Source organism: Cebus imitator, unplaced genomic scaffold (assembly GCF_001604975.1).
Source record: "Cebus imitator isolate Cc_AM_T3 unplaced genomic scaffold, Cebus_imitator-1.0 Scaffold31, whole genome shotgun sequence".
NCBI lineage: Eukaryota > Metazoa > Chordata > Mammalia > Primates > Cebidae > Cebus > Cebus imitator.
Window position 1 is genome coordinate 7,196,998 of NW_016107346.1, and position 19,154 is coordinate 7,216,151.

At 40.2% G+C, this 19,154-nt stretch overlaps 1 protein-coding gene across 1 annotated transcript in view; it reads left to right on the forward strand.

The window, feature by feature from the left end:
• The window catches only part of GPCPD1 (glycerophosphocholine phosphodiesterase 1), a 73,266-nt gene that overhangs the window by 47,995 nt on the left and 6,117 nt on the right, over positions 1–19,154 (forward strand). Inside the window, exons 15-19 of the mRNA XM_037736958.1 lie at positions 1,804–1,906; positions 5,608–5,673; positions 7,357–7,493; positions 8,711–8,846; positions 9,411–9,571. Of these exons, the coding sequence (XP_037592886.1) occupies positions 1,804–1,906; positions 5,608–5,673; positions 7,357–7,493; positions 8,711–8,846; positions 9,411–9,571 (603 nt within the window). The remainder of the gene's footprint in view (positions 1–1,803; positions 1,907–5,607; positions 5,674–7,356; positions 7,494–8,710; positions 8,847–9,410; positions 9,572–19,154) is intronic.

Below are 19,154 nucleotides of genomic sequence, written 5' to 3' on the forward strand. Positions count from 1 at the left end.
TTGACCTCGTGATCCACCCGCCTCGGCCTCCCAAAGTGCTGGGATTACAGGCGTGAGCCACCGCGCCCGGCAGGAAAATGTTTTTATATTCCCAGAGACTGATGGTGCTATACATATAGTAGGTGTATTATAGATATAGATGTTTATAATAATTGTGATAGCCATACAGGTTTTGTTTGTTTGTGTTTGAGATGGCGTCTGACACCCAGGCTGGAGTGCAGTGGTACGATCTCAGCTCACTGCAACTCCTGCCTCCCAGGTTCAAGCAATTCTCCTGCCTCAGCCTTTCAAATAGCTGGGACTACAGGTGCACATCGCCACACCTGGCTAATTTTTTGTATTTTAGTAGAAATGGGGTGTCATCGTGTTGCCCAGGCTGGTCTCAAACTCCTGAGCTCTGGCAATCTGCTTGCCTCAGCCTCCTAAACTGCTGGGATTACTGGTGTGAGCCACCACGCCTGGCAACCATGCAGTTTTAATATCTTTATAAAGATTGTGAAGTGCTTAAAACCAAAGATTATCCCCACCCAGAACATAAATGTAACTGTGTAGACTTACAGGTATTTCATGACTCTTAGTAATAAAATGAATTTTACCTTTAGTTTATTCCACTAGAAAATTTTTACATGATTTAATCTTTAAATTTGTAATACAGGTTTTGTGTGTGTTTTTAAGAAAAACTTGATATTTTAGTTTTTTCCACTTTTGGAAAGTAAATTTTAGTCTGTATTGATTAATTGATAATGTTCACAGAAGCACAACAGTAGCTATATATTCTCTGAATTTGTAATTTCTGAGCTGGTTTTAGTATTTCAAATAGAAGCCTTAGCAAAATTACACAGCTTAATTCTGTGAAGAAATAACAAAATCACTGCTTGTGACTACTTTTTAAAGAGTAATACTTTAGTACAAATTTTATAAGAAAAAAAAATCACTCTTGGGTCTGCAGACGGTGTCTGTTAATCATTGCAAATTGGTTTTCGTGAAGGTTGCTTATTTAGAAAATGGATTTTTAATGGTTAATAAATACAAGAGCCTTTAAAAATCCTGTGTATATGAGATGGGCATGGTGGCTCACTCCTGTAATCCCAGCACTTTTGGAGGCTGAGTTGGGAGAAATGCTTGAGGCTGGGAGTTCAAGATCAGCCTGAGCAATGTAGACCCCATTTCTACAAAAGATTTTTAAAAATGAGCTGGATTTGGTAGTACATGCCTGTGGGCACAGCTACTCAGGAGTCTGAGACTGGAGGATTGCTTGACCTCGCTTGAGTTTGAGGCTGCACTGAGTCAGGATTATGCCACTGTGTTCCAGCCTGGATGACAGACTGAGACCCTATTTCTTTCTTTCTTTCTTTCTTTCTTTTTTTTTTTTTTTTTTGAGACGGAGTTTCGCTCTTGTTACCCAGGCTGGAGTGCAATGGCGCGATCTCGGCTCACCGCAACCTCCGCCTCTTGGGTTCAGGCAATTCTCCTGCCTCAGCCTCCTGAGTAGCTGGGATTACAGGCACGCACCACCATGCCCAGCTAATTTTTTTTTGTATTTTTAGTAGAGACGGGGTTTCACCATGTTGACCAGGATGGTCTCGATCTCTTGACCTCGCGATCCACCCGCCTCGGCCTCCCAAAGTGCTGGGATTACAGGCTTGAGCCACCGCGCCCGGCCGAGACCCTATTTCTTAAAAAAAAAAAAAAAAGTAAAAGGATCTCAGAGTTCCTTAGTGCTCTTGCACTTACACGATCTCTCTCTCTTTCTTTCCCTCTCTTTTTGGTGCTAAGGATTTAGGAGAGCTCTTAGTGATATAGTGGTATTTTATTTACTAAGATTTTCTATTTTAAAATTTCAGAATCTGTGGTCCAGGAGGAAAATTCCTTTTCAGAAAATCAGCCATTTCCTTCTCTTAAGATGGTAAGCTATTGAGGAAAACCAAGGCAAGGCTTTCCTTAATTTTCTTATGTATCAATAATTTATTTTTGTTTCTTAAAAGGATCCTACAAAGGCTGTGTTAAAGACAACGTTAATATAAATTTATCATCATTGGTGCTTGTAGAGAAGAGCCTTTTTTTTTCTTTGAGACAGTCTCACTTTGTCACCCAGGCCAAGTATGTAGCATGATCAGGGCTCACTGCAGCCTCAACTTCCTTGGCTGAAGCGATCCTCCCACCTCACTCAGTCTCTCAAGTAACTGGGACTGCAGGTGTGCACCATTATGCCTAGCTAATTTTTAAATTTTTTGTAGAGATGGGTCTCACCTTGTTGCTCAGGCTGGTCTTGAACCTCTGGATTTGTGCTGTCCCTCAGCCTCAGCCTCCCTAAGAGTTGCAAATACGGGCATGAGCCAACACACGCACCCAACAAGATGCATTCTTGTGTGGTATACTTGTGCTATTTATTTTTCTTTCCCCAAGAGTAACTTCTACTCAAATGAATAAAAATTACTGTCAGTATGTTAATTTGGTAAGAGTAGCAAGCAAATACATGTATTTGTTTATAAATGGAAAGGAGAGGAGGGCACAGGTGTCGGGGTGAGAGAAAGGTGTTGGTGGGAGAGGCAGTTTTACAATATTTTAAACTGTTCTTAGTTTTGGGGAGAGAGGTGAGTTTCTTCAAAGAAAATAAGTAGCCTCTTACTTAAAATGAGATTGAAATTTCAGAAATGTACTCTGAGAAAGTAGATCTTCACACAGAAACTAACATGCAGATTTAAAAACCAGACACAGTTTAATACAGGAATACCCTTGACAGCATCAGGAGAGCCCACACATATGCAAAAAGATGCTGGTTCTGCTTTTGTTCTGCTGACTCCAGCTTCTAAATTCTGGTCTTTCTCATTGTCTTTTTCTGTTCATGTCAGGTATAGTAGATTTCTTTCTTTCTTTCTTTTCTTTCTTTCTTTTTTTTGAAATGGAGTCTGTTGCCCAGGCTGGAATGCGGTGATGCGATCTCAGCTCACTGAAACCTCCGCCTCCCAGGTTCAAGCAGTTCTCCTACCTCAGCTTCCTGAGTGGCTGGAATTACAGGCACACACCACCACACCTGGCTAATTTTTGTATTTTTAGTAGAAACAGGCTAGAGATTTCTTAAGCAAAAATAGGTAATTTTGGTTTACCATCATATGGAAATTCTTATTCGGGGAATGGAGCTTATTAACTTGATGGCTTTTATCTAGTATATTAGCTACTTGCTAAAATGTGTGTGTATAAATATATATATATATGATTTAGAAAGGAAAGATGTGACAATAATCTATAACAAAGACTTTGTTAAAATATTTAGGCATATATTTCTTGAGGGGTTCATAAAACAATCTAAATCATTAAAATCTCAGTGATTAATGGTAAATTAAGTAGTGATTATTCACTGCAAAAAGGATGCAAAAAGAGAGCCCCTGCAATGGTCATTATGCTGGTGCATTTAAAACATCATTTTTGGCCGGGCATGGTGGCTCATGCCTGTAATCCCAGCACTCTGAGAGGCCAGGGTAAGAAGACGGTTTAAGCCCAGGAGGTTGAGGCTGCAGTGAGCTGTGATTGTGCCACTGCACTCTAGCCTGGGCAATGAAGAGAGATCTTGTTTCAAAAATAAATAAACAAAATATAATTTGTATAATTTTTAGATATTTATGAAGCCCATCTAAGTAAGATCATTTCTTCTAATTCCATTTTCTTTCTTTTTTTTTTTTTTTTTTTTTTTTTTTTTTTTTTTTTTTTTTTTTTTTTTTTTGAGACGGAGTTTCGCTCTTGTTACCCAGGCTGGAGTGCAATGGCACGATCTCGGCTCACCGCAACCTCCGCCTCCTGGGTTCAGGCAATTCTCCTGCCTCAGCCTCCTGAGTCGCTGGGATTACAGGCACGCGCCACCATGCCCAGCTGATTTTTTGTATTTTTAGTAGAGACGGGGTTTCACCATGTTGACCAGGATGGTCTTGATCTTTTGACCTCGTGATCCACCCGCCTCGGCCTCCCAAAGTGCTGGGATTACAGGTGTGAGCCACCGTGCCCGGCCCTCTAATTCCATTTTCTAAAATCATTTGTTTCTTAGAAATCACATGATTCCCAGAAAAATATTGTTAAATTGTAATACAGGTTTGACAACTTTTTAGTCAAATAAGTTAAAACTCACAAACTCATTTACTCACTTTGCCATCATCATTCAATCACAAATTTTAATGCCAAAATAATACCAAATATCTCCTTATACAGACACTTTTCCAGCAAATTTGCTGTTTAGCAGTCTCGACACTAATATATTGTCCTAATCTTTCTCATTTTGCATTAGTCCAGCAAAAACATGACAGATGTGTTAAATAAGCCTTTAGATACAGGAGAAAATAAGTCCCATACAAAATTGAATACAAACTATTTTAGGTGCTGTACTTTCTATGCAGCTGTTTAGAGCAGACCCAGAGCTAGATGCCAGATCACCAGACTCCCAGGCTGTGTTCTTACCACTATATTATTCTGTTTGTATGCATTTATTTGCTGTTAAAAAATTAAATAACATATATATGATACATGCTATTTGAGATCTAAAATTTCGAAGTTTCTAAAATAATCTGCTGGGCACGGTGACTCACGCCTGTAATCCCAGCAATTCAGGAGGCCAAGGCAGGCAGATCAACTGAGGTCAGGAGTTTGAGACTGGCCTGGCCAACATGGTAAAACCCCATCTCTACTAAAATACAAAAAATTAGCCGGGCATAGTGGCAGGCATCTATAATCCCAGCTACTATGGAGGCTGAGGCAGGAGAAGTGCTTGAACCCTGGAGGTGGAGGTTGCAGTGAACCAAGATTGCACCACTGCCTTTCAGCCTGGGTGACAGTTGAGACTACACCTCAAAAATAATAATAAAACATAATCTCTGTCAAATTCATTTTGCCCTGAGCATATTTATGTGTATGCCTGGCTTTCATGTTTGTTTTAAGACTGAACAAGACCATTCTTTGGTGGTTACCAACAGAGTTTCATATTTTCAGTGTCATTTTCTAGTTACAACTGCCAAAATAACCTGATGGCAAAGTCTCTGGATAATTTAGTTCAGATACATTGATAGCATTTGTCATTTATATGAATTATAACCTTTTTGATTTATAAGCTGCAGCATAATCTGTTCATTTGGGGATACGTCTTTTCAGGGTGTTATGGTATTTGTTTAGTATCGTCACCTTCAAAACAATCTAAAAATCATGGTTTTTCATACATTTTAGGCAAATAGACTGACATCACCAAATGCAATGTAGAATACATGACAAATGTCTTGAATTCATGATGTTGCCTATCGTGTTAAGAGTTCACTTTGGTTGTTCGCTAGTAATGGTGAAAAGGATTTGAGGTTAAGGACCGTCTTTATGTTGGTCAGTTATCACAGATTGGTGCCTGAGACTCCTGCTTTTGCTGCTAAATTTATTTTGACCTTATTTAATGTAATCATCTACAAGGTTGTCCTTTTGAGTATGACAAAATATGTTTGTGTATTATACACAAAACATTTTATTGCTACTAATGATACGTTCTTAATGTTTTTAGTAATAATTCTATTTTTCTTGTTTTCTTATTCTGCTATCCATCTCTCCAAAAACAAAATTCACCACCAACAAACCAAACTCTAGGTTTTAGAGTCTTTGCCAGAAGATGTAGGGTTTAACATTGAAATAAAATGGATCTGCCAACAAAGGGTAAGTAATTCTCTATGCAGCACATTTTGTATTCTCTCTGTCCTTTCTAAAAAAATCTTTCATTCCTATCTTTGTATTTTAGTGGAATAAGCTAAACTGAAATCTCATTGTGGCTTCTTCCATCAAGCACAATGCTTATTGGACCTTTTAAATAAAACCTATCTTATACTCATGCTGGTTTGTGAGTACTTCAAATTAATGATGAATATTGTAGAAATATTTCCACAGTATGATGGTTTTGGGGAGATACTTATAAAGTGGACAGTCACATCTCTTGGATTTAATTTTTAGTTATTTCCCATCTAATATGTTTTAAATAATTTTCTAAGCAATTTTCTATTGGTAACAGTAGCTAGTAATAATTACTCAGGAAAAAAAATTTCTGCAGTTGTGTTTTAAATCATTTCCAAATTTAGTCATTTCTTTTTTCAACAAATGTTTTTAGAAAAGCTGCAGTGGGCCAGGCATTTTCCAAGTGCTGGGGACAAGTAGTACACAATAGAGAATAAAGCTTTTTCTTGCTGGGACTTATATTTCAGTTGTGGAAAACAATTAGCTAACTATTGAATATATCAGAGAGAATATGTGCAAATTGATGAGATGCAGGGGTTGTTGGAAGTAGTTAATTCAGATGTCATGATTGGGCATTGAATTGGTTTTGGTCAGAATAATCTATAATTGCCCTCAAGTCATGCTGTTTGTGACAAGCTGGTCCTCATTATTGTAGTGAATGCTCAACCAAGATTTCCCTAATATGTGCTTTTTAGTTTTCTAAGCTAGAATTATTTCAGTGACTAGTACTAAAACCATTTAATATTTGAATGTCAATAGAGCTGGCTTGGTGTCTTGGCTATATATTTATTGAATTATTTTAATTAATTTTTGGTTGCTTGATATGCCCAAGACCCAAAGAATGAGACTTTTAAACTGGTAATTAACAATTAGTAGGGGCATTTTGTTAATGTGTTGACAGATGAAATGTCCTATCAATTATGGAAATAAAGTCATAGTGGATTGCAAAATTCTAGAGTTTTAGCGTTTAACTTTATTATAGAGTTTTAGCTTTTATTTATTTATTTATTTATTTTTATTTTTATTTTTTTTTTTTGAGACGGAGTTTCGCTCTTGTTACCCAGGCTGGAGTGCAATGGCGCGATCTCTGCTCACCGCAACCTCTGCCTCCTGGGTTCAGGCAATTCTCGTGCCTCAGCCTCCTGAGTAGCTGGGATTACAGGCACACGCCACCATGCCCAGCTAATTTTTTGTATTTTTTAGTAGAGACGGGGTTTCACCATATTGACCAGGATGGTCTCGATCTCTTGACCTCGTGATCCACCCGCCTCGGCCTCCCAAAGTGCTGGGATTACAGGCTTGAGCCACCGCGCCCGGCCTGAGTTTTAGCTTTTATTATAGCTTTAATGCAAAAGTCTATTGATGTTACAGTTAATAGTAACTTGCTTTTTGTGTGAGAGTCTCTATAACTGAATTATCTGTGTCATCACTAAATAGCTGTGTGATCATGGGCAGATCACTTAATCTTTTCAGGTTTCATCATCTGTAAAATAATAGTTGGACTGGATGCTGTCAGGACTTTTCTGTCACAGCTTGCTAGAATAAAAGCAGTTTCTAGCACTGTGATTTTACGGTGTGCAGTGACTTTATTTTGCTTTCTCTTTCACATAGGATGGAATGTGGGATGGTAACTTATCAACATATTTTGACATGAATCTGTTTTTGGATATAATTTTAAAAACTGTTTTAGAAAATTCTGGGAAGAGGAGAATAGTGTTTTCTTCATTTGATGCAGATATTTGCACAATGTGAGTAATACTCAGTTTTTTTTTTTTCCTATACCCTTAGAGTGTGTCTAGGACTTAAGTCACCAGTCTGGAGGCGGGGTGGTTGTCCAGCTTTCCCCCTTGATCTGTCCTCTCAAATCATGTCAGGTTGTGTGTATTCTCATGTCCTTTCTTGACTGCTTGCTAGCATGCCTACTACTCCTGTGAAGTCCACATCTACTGGGTCCTAGAGCCTTATACCCTTTATTTTACAGGCATGTCATACACTTCTTACCGTGTTGTAAGCTCCCAAGGGCTTTATAACTGCTGATTTCTGAGAAAATTTTAGCTCTTGTATAGAAAGATTTTAAATTTATCTTTTATCAAAGAAATTTTTTTTGCGATAGGATTTCACTCTGTCACCCAGGCTACAGGGGTGCAATTATGACTCACTGCAGCCCTGACCTCCTGGGCACAAGCAGTCCTCCTGCCTTAGCCTCCTGAGTAGCTGGGACTACATGTGCATGCCATCAAGACTGGCTAATTTTGTATTTTTTTTGTAGAAACGAGATCTCACCATGTTACCCAGGCTGGTGTCAAACTCTTAGGCTTAAGCAACCTGCTTGCCGTGGCTTCCCAAAGTGTTTGGATTACAGGCGTGAGCCACTGCACTGTACCTTGCCTAAATTTGTTTTTTTGTTTGTTTGTTTGTTTTTCAGTTTTTATTCTGCTACTGCCCGACCCCACCCCCATTCTTGCTGTCATCTTAGAAATTTTTATTTTTGGACTGAAAGGCAACACATGTTGATGGTGGTTATATCTGAGTAATGGGACTATACACCTTTGTTGTCTTTTGTTTAAATCAATTTTTTTTCTTTTGAAACGGAGTCTTGTTCTGTTGCCCAGGCTGGGGTGCAGTGGTGTGATTTCGTCTCACTGCAACCTCTGCCTTCAGGGTTCAAGCGATCTTGTGCCTCAGCCTCCTGAGTAGCTGGGACTACAGGTGTGCACATGACACTTGGCTAATTTTTGTATTTTTAGTAGACACAGGGTTCGCGCCATGTTGGCCAACCTGGTCTTGAACTCCTGACTGCAAGTTCTCCGCCCGCCTTGGCCTCCCACAGTGCTGGGATTACAGGTGTGAGCCACCATACCTGGCCTCATTTGTTTTCTTTATACTTTTAGTGTTTTCTAAAATTTCAAAAAGAAGTATTAGTTACCCCCCATCGAAAGGTATTTTTTAAATTGTTTCTTTTCAGGGTTCGGCAAAAGCAGAACAAATATCCCATATTATTTTTAACTCAAGGAAAATCTGAGATTTATCCTGAACTCATGGATCTCAGATCTCGGACAACCCCCATTGCAATGAGCTTTGCACAGTTTGAAAATCTACTGGTAAGTTATGTTTGAATTTTTATCTTTTAATTTTCTGTTTTAGAGAAGTAGTAAAGATTTCATTTTACTTTACACATCTAATGGTTAACGTTTTGAATAAACTGTAGCAAACAAGTAGCCCTACTTAAAAGTGAGGATATTAGATCTCAGAATGAAAAATAGTTAATTAAGTACAAAATTTGTTGTAGGCCCACATTAAACTTTTCAGTTTAACTTTCTGAATAGATTTTATGAATAATCTAAAAATGGTTAGACTGTATGCCTCTTAAAAAATATTATTCCCATTTTACAGATGTATGTAAAGTTGTTTTGATAGAGCATTCCATTAGTAAAATTGTTTGATGGCACAGTCAATATGTATGTTATAAATTATGTATATTTTATTAACATGTTGTGAATATATGTATGAGATGTCCATTAAAAAGAATAAAGGTAATTGGAAGAAAAAAAATCTAACCTTTTCCCACCTACTGTACTTTGGAGAGCACTGATCTAGAGTGTGGGCATCTAGCTTTGCAGTTCATATGCTTCTTTTTCATGTACAACTCATTTTTCTTCTTCTAGGGGATAAATGCACATACTGAAGACTTGCTCAGAAATCCATCCTATATTCAAGAGGCAAAAGCTAAGGGACTAGTAATATTCTGCTGGGGTGATGACACCAATGATCCGGAAAACAGAAGGAAATTGAAGGAACTTGGAGTTAATGGTCTAATTTATGATAGGTATTTGTTTTTTATGAAGAATTTAAATGGAATTTAGAAGTATAGATTCCATCTTACAAAATTATAAATAAAATTAAACTTAGTTAAAATTCTGCAGTTCAGCCTAAGATTATCTTGACCATTTGCCTGTGGGTGTTTTCAAAGTTTGAAGGATACCAGAATCACTTGGGAAGCTTGTTAAGGATTCAGCCGACTGGGCCCTAACTCAGATACATACATACTAAATCATCCTGGGGGTGAGGGGTAACTGCCAGCCCTTAGACCTCTTTTCTGTCTATACCAACTTTTCTGTGCTCTTGTCCAATTCTATGGCTTTTCATAACTTTATATGTTCCCAAACTTACGTACCTTCAACTCAAGACCATTCCCCAGACCTCTCTAGACTTTTATTTCCCAGTGCTGACACCTGTTCCTCCTAGGCTTCCTGATTTCAGTATCAGTGAGAATTCAAACCAATTCATAGTCTTCCATGACTCTGTTCTTTGTCTCATACCCCAAATCCCGTCAGATAGAAAAGCTTTTTTGTTCTATCTTAAAAATATACTCTGACTCAGTCTACTCACCAAGTTAACTGTTGTCACTCTCAACTGAGCCAGCTCATCTTTGGTGTGGATTGTTGAGGTCGCCTGCCCCCTGGTGACTGCCTCCACCCTTAACCGTCAGGCTGTTTATTCCTAGTGCAGCCGCCAGAATGGAGCTTTTAAGACCTACGTCTGATCATGTTGCTACTTAAAACTCTCCCACGGTTTTCTGTGTCACCTAAAGGAAAAGCCAAAGTCTGAGGGCCTATAGGAGCCAGTCTGCATCCCTCCAACTCCACCACCTTCCATCCCTCTTTCCCTCTCTGACCTTTCACAGATTTCTCCCATCTGCTGTTTCGCATTCTTCAGAGAAAGACTTTGGTTAACAATTGAAATGTCACCTCAGTGAGGCCTTTCTTAAATAACCAATTTCAAATAACAACCTCTATTCACAGTGTATTTCCTGACTTGTCTCCATATCATTTATCATCGTCTAACTCACCACATATACTATGTTGTATTTTACTTGTTTTTTCTCCCTAGCCCCTTTTCTCCATCCTCCTTGGCACCAATGCACACATGCAAATGAGAATACAGGCTCCGTGAGGAGGGCAAAGCCGTTTACCTGATTTATTCATTGTTACTAAGGTCAGAACAATCTGGTGCACACAATAGGAATTCAAATAATTTATCGGACAAATCTTTTTTTTTTCCCCATCAGCTTCCTTGGCAACCATTAATCTAATCTGAGAACAAAAATTTTTTTTAAGTATAAAGATATTTGGGGTTAGAGGGGATGTCATTTACTCTGCTGAGGGATTAGCAGTTTTGCTTATACAGGTGGACCTCAACGATAGTGAAGGCTGGGATCCAGACCACTACAGCAAACCAAATCTTTTGGTTTCACAGTGCATATAAATGTTATGTTTACACTACACTGTAGTTTATCAAGTATATGGCAGTGTTGTGTCTTTGTGTCTGAGAAAACAGTATACATCTTAATTTCAAAATACATTATTAAGAAATGCTAACAGTCTCCCTTCAGCAAATCATAATCATTTTGCTGCTGGAGGCTCTTGCCTTGACATTAATGGCTGCTGACTGGTGGGGGTGGTGGTCGCTGAAGTTTGAGGTGGCTGTGGCCGTTTCTTACAATAAGACACAAATGTTTGCTGTACCAGTGGACTCTTCCTTTTACATAGTATTTCTCTGTTGCATGTGATGGTGTTTTAGAGCATTTTCACCTGTAGTAAAACATCTTTTTTGTTTGTTTTTGTTTTTTTGAGACAGTTTCACTCTCACCCTAGCTGGAGTGCAGTGGCATGATCCTGGCTCACTGCAATCTCTGCCTCCCGGGTTCAAGTGATTCTTCTGCCTCAGCCTCCCGGGTAGCTGGGATTATAGGCATGCACCACCATGCCTGGCTAATTTTTTTTTTTTTTTTTTTGAAACAGTTTTGTTATTTCACCCAGGCTAGAGTGCAGTGGCGCGATCTCGGCTCACTGCAACCTCTGCCTTCTGGGTTCAAGTGATTCTGCTGCCTCAGCCTCCCAAGTAGCTGGGATTACAGACACCCACCATCATGCCTGGCTAATTTTTATATTTTTAGTAGAATCAGGGTTTTGCCATGTTGGCCAGGCTGGTCTCGAACTCTTGACCTTGTGATCTGCCCAACTTGGCCTCCCAAAGTGCTGGGATTACAGGCGTGAGTCACCACACCCGGCCTAATTTTTGTATTTTTGTAGAGATGAGGTTTCCTCAGCTTGGCCAGGCTGCTCTAGAACTCTCAACCCCAAGTGATCCACCCACCTCAACCTCCCAGAGGACTGGTTTTATAGGCATGAGTCACTGTGGCTGGCCAAAACTTCTTTATTCATTTATTTTTATTTTCTTCTTTTTTTTGAGATGGAGTCTCACTCTGTCACCCAGGCTGCAGTGCAAGGGCTCACTGCAACGTCTGCCTCCTGGGTTCAAGTGATTCTCCTGCCTCACCCTTAGAGTAGCTGGGATTATAGGCATGCATGACCACACCCAGCTAATTTCTGTATTTTTAGTAGAGACAGGGTTTTGCCATATTGGCCAGGCTGTCCTCAGGTGATGTGCCTGCCTTGGCCTCCACCTGTATCACCTGCTGGGATTACAGGTGGCCACCATGCCTGATCCCACTGTAGGACATCTTTAAATTGGAGTCTGTTTTCTCAAACCCTGCTGCTGCTTTATTAACTAAGTTTCTGTTATATTCTAAATCTCTTGTTGTCATTTAGACAATATTCAGGGCATTTTGCTCGGAGTGGATATATCTCAGAAGATCATTTTTTTCCCTCATCCACAAGAAGGCAACTCTTCATCTGTTAAAGGGTTATCATGAGATTGCAGCAATTCAGTCACATCTTTAGGGTCCACTTCTATTTCTAGGTCTCTTACTTTTTCCACCACATCAACAGTGACTTCCTCCACTGAAGTCTTGAACTCCTCTGTCATCTATGAGGATTGGTATCAGCTTCTTCCAGATGCCCTGTTGATGTTGATTTTTTTTGATCTTGTCCCATGAATCAGAAATGTTCTCTTTTTTTTTTTTTTTTTTTGAGACGGAGTTTCACTCTCGTTACCCAGGCTGGAGTGCAATGGTGCGATCTCGGCTCACCGCAGCCTCCGCCTCCTGGGTTTAGGCAATTCTCCTGCCTCAGCCTCCTGAGTAGCTGGGATTACAGGTACGTGCCACCATGCCCAGCTGATTTTTTTGTATTTTTAGTAGAGACGGGGTTTCACCATGTTGACCAGGATGTCTCGATCTCTTGACCTTGTGATCCACCCGCCTCGGCCTCCCAAAGTGCTGGGATTACAGGCGTGAGCCACTGCGCCCGGCAGAAATGTTCTTAATGATTTCTGGAATGTTGAAAAGTTTTCAATTTACTTTGTCAAAATCCTTCAGAGGAATCACTGTCTATAGCAGTTACAGTCTTTGAAATATATTTCTAAGGTAATAAGACCTGAAAGTCAGAGTGACTCCTTGATCCATGGGCTGCAGAATGGATTTTGTGTTAACAGGCATGAAAACAGCAATCTCTGTTAGAGCTCTTGGGTGAGCAGGTGCATTGTCAATGAACAGCAATATTTTGAAAAGTATCTTTTTTTTCCTGAGCTATAGGTCTCAACTGTGGGCTTAAAATATTCAGTAAACCATGCTGTGGATAGATGTGTTGTCATCCAGGCTTTGCTGCATTTCTGGAGCACAGACAGAGTAGATTAAGTGTAATTCTTAAGGGCCCTACAGCTTTCAGAATGTTAAATGAGTATTGGCTTCAACTTAAACTCATCATCAGTTGTATTAGCCCCTAACAAGGGAGGCAACCTGCTGACGTTTTGAAGCCAGGCATTGACATCTCTTAAGCTATGAAAGGTCTAGATGGCATCTTCCAATAGAAGACTGTTTCATCTACATTGAATATCTGTTGTTCAATGTGGCCACTTAAGTGATCTTAGCATGACCTTCTGGATACCTTGCTGTAGCTTCTCCATCAGCATTTGCTGCTTCACCTTGCACTTTTACGTTATGGAGACAGCTTGTTTTCCTTAAACTTCACGAACCAACTTCTGTTGGGTTCCAACTTTTCTGCAGCTTCCTTAACCTCTCTCAGCCTTACTGAACTACAGGGAGTGAAGCCCTTTGAATTTTTTGACTTAAGGGAATGTTTTGGCTGGTTTGATCTTCTATCCAGGCCATTAAAACTTTCTCCTTATCAGCAGTAGGGCTGCTTTGCTTAACTATCATTGTCCTGTTCGCTGTAATAGCACTTTCAGTTTCCTTCAAGGACTTTGCATTCATAACTTGGGTAACAGTTTGGTGCAAGAGGCCCAGCGTTCAGCTTATCTTAGTTTTTAGCAAGCCTTCCTCACTAATCTTAATTATTTCTAGTTCTTGGTTTACATTGAGAGATTTAAGTTTCTTCCTTTCACATGAACTCTTAGAGGCCATTGTAAGGTTAATTGGCCTGATTTCAATATGGGTGTGCCTCAGGGAATAGGGAGGCCAGAGGAGAGGCAGAAAGATAGGGGAGAAGCTGGTCAGTGAGGCAGTCAGAACACACTGATTTATGGGTATGATTCGTGGTGCCTAAAAACAATGAGAATAGTGACATCAAAGATTACCAATCACAGATTACCATAACAGATAGAATAATAATGAGGAGCTTTGAAATATTGCAAGAATTATCAAAATGTGACAGGCATGAAGTGAGCACGTGCTATTGGGAAAATGGTGCGAACAGATGTGCTGAGTGCAGTGGTCACAAACCTTCAATTTGTAAGAAACACAGTATCTGAAAAAAGGCGCAAGTGGGGCATGGTGGGGCCTGGCGGCTCATGCCTGTAATCACAGCACTTTGGGAGGAGGCCCCATCTTGTATAAAATGAAATGAAATTATAAGAAATTTTTAAAAAAGAAGACAAAGTGCAGTAAAATGAAGATGGCCTATGCTTGAGAAGTGTCATACAAAGAGTAAGTGATAAAGTCTCACTAGGCCTGCTTTAGACAATACTTGGATTTGGTTCATATTACTATTCTTCCCATAAAATTATATTACTTTCTTAATAAAGCTTGTTTTCCTCCCAGTATTTTGTCTCAATTAGTTTGGTTTTAAAATTGTAGTTCAAGTTAATCCTGCCTACCTGCCTTTTAACCTATTTGGTTTATTTTGCATGAGGCAGCATGCAAGACTCATAGCTCTCTTTAACATTTCCAATTAATTTTATTAAAATTAAAGTTTTAAATTAATAATTTGAGACAAGTGCTGGCTTTAGCAAATTTTTGAATGTATATGGTTATATTTTTGTTACAAGAAGTGATTACAAATATTTTCATGCAAGGAAGTGTATTATGAGATTATACCATTTATGGTTTTGTAGCGTATACAAATTTCAGGCGGATCCTTCATCTCAAAGGCTTTACTTGATTGGAACCAAATGTTGACGTGTAATGGAAAACAGGAAGATACATGATGTAACAGGTGCTCAAGAAAGTTTTTCCTGGCCTGGAGCTTTAAAGAGGAAGAACTGAGTTGGAATTTAGGGAGTGGTTATGTTGACTTTGACAGGATTTGTGTTCTAGGCAGAGGCAAGAGAGTAAATTGGGGCACGACTGTGCTGAGGATTTCGGGGAGGTGGCCAGGCACTGGATTCCTGATAGGGACTGAGGAGGGGTCTGGCGGTTGTGTTGAGTTGGTTTTTACCCTCAAAATGTTTTTTTTTTAATGTTTAATTTTAATCAAAGAAGTACATGTAATACTTTTAAAATTCAAATAGTTTGATAAGTCTTATAATTAAATATTTTTTTAACCTATTTCTTCCATTGTCCCTGGCTGAGACCCTATCCCCTAATATCTTTATTATCTGGCTCTTCTGGCAGTTACCTCTGTTTCTAAATAATCTGCTCATACTACTCTTTTATTACCAAATTTAGACATCATATAGAAGGTTCTGAATTATTAGTGACTTGGAACCTTTGAGGCATTTTGGATTGGAGAGAGGTGTGGTGAGACTGTGTGTTTTCAATTATCAAACACTAAACTGCTACATATCATTTTCTGGTACTTTGTTTGGGAAATCTGCACGTAAGGTGATGAGTAAGAGACCATTTTTTACATTTTTTTGAGACGAAGCCTTGCTCTGCTGCCCCGGCTGGAGGGCAGTGGTACTCTCTTGGCTCACTGCAACCTGGGTTCAAGCAGTTTTCCTGCCTCAGCCTCCATCTCCCAGGTTCAAGTGATTCTCCTGCCCCAGCTGTAGTTTTGTATAGATTCAAGCTTTAATTATACTTTGTAAAACTTGTAATTATGTTCTTAAAATTAACCTATATTGTTGCATGTAGCTATACCTTACTCCTTTTCATGGTCATATTAAGATTCCATTGTCGTCTTTACCACAACTTACACTGCTATTTAAGAACATTTAGGTTGCTGTTCGGTAATTGCTATTATATACTGTTGCTATGAATATTAATGATAGTAAAGTGACTTTCAAACCTTTTTGCACTCAACCTATCTTATGTGGCAACCCAGTATACAGATAAGGTGTATGTACAAGTACGTACCTGAAACAGTTCAAAGTGTCCTTTAGATACTTCCTGTTCACGTGTGTACTCCTTGGTATGTGTGCGTGCACTTCAGTGCTAGTCTTAACTTTCTGATGTGATTGTGTGGCCCGCTGGGTCCCTACTCAGCACATCCGTCTGTGGGTCAGGCAGTACAGCGTTTCCTGGCTCTACACTCACTGTAGCCTGTTACCAGTTCTCAGGAGTAGGGCAAGGCATTATAATCCTGCAGGTAATGTGGAAACTTAGCAGGACACAGTTAAGACCATATTGAAGTAATATACCCGTTAAGGCTCATGAGGCACTTTTCACAGCTGCTAGAATGACATTGTCCCTCTCGGAGTGATAGCCCTTAACACATCTGCCATTGCACTGGGCTGCTCGGTACTGATTGGTTGGTTGTGCACAGCTATCATCCTGTGCCCTGGCGTTCTCTGTGTTAGATCTCCTGTTTCCTGCAGCCCATATCTTTTTTGGTTCAGTGAATTTTACAGAACATGGCTTTCAGCATTTTCTTTAAAAAAGGAGGACATGGGAGATAAATGTTTTCGAGGTCTTAGATGTCTGGAAATGTTGTGGCGGTGTATAGAAGTCTGTGTTAGAAATACTTTAGAATTTTAGAAATACTCTCCATCGTCTTTACCACTCCGGCGTTGCCGTTGAGTGTGAAGCCATCTTGATTATGTTCTCTCACATGTAATCTGTGTTTCCTCTCTGGAAGCTTTGAGGGTCTTCCTTATGTTACCAATGTTCTGAAATTCTATAGAGATATGTTTTCTTGCAGGTCTGGTTTTGCCCACTTTACTGGACACTTGGTAACCCTTTTAGTCTATCAACATAGGTTCTTAAACATGGGAAAATTTTTTCAAAAATATTTCTTTTGATTCTTGTCCCTTTCAGTTTTCTGGATTTTTTTTTCCCTATAGAAGTCTTTGTTTGAACCAAATAGCTCTTGAACCAGATTTCTCATTTTTTTCTCCTGTTTGGTCGTGTGTGTGTGTGTGTGTGTGTGTGCACGCACGCGCCATTTTTAACCAAAGCAAAATTCTTCATTTGAAAAATTTTCTGTCTTTCTACTTATTCTATTGAGTTTTTCTGTTGTTGTTGTTGTTTAGAGACAGAGTCTCTATTGCCCAGGCTGGGGTGCAGGGGCGCGATCCGGGCTCACTGCAGCCTTTGCCTCCTGGGTTCAGATAGTTCTCATGCCTCAACCTCCCAAGTAGGTTGGACTACAGGCACCCACCTGGCTAATTTTTTGCATTTTAGTAGAGACAGGTTTTTGCCATGTTGCCCAAGCTGGCCATGAATTCCTGAGCTCAGGCAATCTGTCTGCCTTGTCCTCCCAAAGTGCTGGGATTACTGGTATGAGTCACCCTGCCTGGCCTCTGTTGAATTTTCTTGTCTGCTATTGTGTCTTCAGTTTTCAAGAACTATCTTTTTTTCTCTTAATATACCCTTTTCTATATATTTAACATCCTATTCCCATTTAATGAACATACTCTTTTTTTTTTTTTTTTTTGAGACGGAGTTTCACTCATGTTACCCAGGCTGGAGTGCAATGGCGCGATCTCGGCTCACTGCAACCTCCGCCTCCTGGGTTCAGGCAATTCTCCTGCCTCAGCCTCCTGAGTAGCTGGGACTACAGGCATGCGCCACCATGCCCCGCTGATTTTTTGTATTTTTAGTAGAGACGGGGTTTCACCATGTTGACCAGGATGGTCTCGATCTCTTGACCTTGTGATCCACCCGCCTCGGCCTCCCAAAGTGCTGGGATTACAGGCTTGAGCCACCGCGCCCGGCCGTGAACATACTCTTTTTCCAGTCATTAAGGATCTCTTTTTTTATTTTTGTTTTTGTTTTTGAGACTGGGTCTCTCTCACTCTGCTGCCCAGGATGGAGTGCAGTGGCGCAGTCTCACCTCACTGCCGCCTTGACCTCCTGGGCTCAAGATCCTCCCACCTCCATCCCCTGGGTAGCTTGAACTACAGGTACACACTGCTACGTCTAGCTAATTTTGGTATTTTTTTTTTTTGTAGAGATGAGATTTTCCCATGTTGCCCAGGCTGCCCTCAAACTCCTGAGCTCCAGAAATCCTTCCACGTCAGCCTCCCAAAGTGCTGGGAGTACAGGCGTGTGCCTCCATGCCCGGCCCATTATGGGTCTTTTGTTTTTGTCATTTGGGGATATTCATCTGTTTTCTTTGGAATCTTCCATATTAGAAGCTTTCTTGACCAGGTGCAGTGGCTTACGCTTGTAATCCTCGCATTGGGAGGCTGAGGCGGGTGGATCACCTGAGGTCAGGAGTTCAAGACCAGCCTGGCCAACATGATGAAACCCTGTCTCTACTAAAAATACAAAAATTAGCTGGGCGTAGTGGTGTGTGCCTATAATCCCAGCTACCCAGGAGGCTGAGGCAGGAGAATTGCTGGAACCCTGGAGGTAGAGGCTGCAGTGAGCCGAAATCACACCACTGCACTCCAGCCTGGGCAACAGAGATGATCTGGGTGGCCAGTTGGTTCATACTTCTGATGTCAGTAGGTTTAGAACTTTACCTTTTGGCTGATCAGATTCCTAATAGAAGAATCTGTGTATTCTACCTGGGGGTTCCAGGTCTGGCTGCCAGGGTTCTCAGAGTTAAGTGAGGGAAGGGAACTGCAGGAAGAAGGAGTGTTGCTGTAGTATCATGTGACACATACACACTGTCTCTGAATTGCTTCAATGCTGATGGCTTTGTAAAATGCCCAAATTATCTTCCATTTCAAAAGACATGCTGTTTACTTCTCAAAATGAAACTCTGTTGGTTAGGGGATGGGGGCAGCCACAACAGGAGGGAGTAGAGGAAAGGAAATATTTCATTTGGATCAGAGTTTTCCCCTCCTCCCTTAGTTTCTCTACCTTTCACTCCCAGTTGAAGAGGAATGTACTACTGCTTTTATTTATTTAATTATTTTTTTTTTCTAGTTGTCTAAAAGAC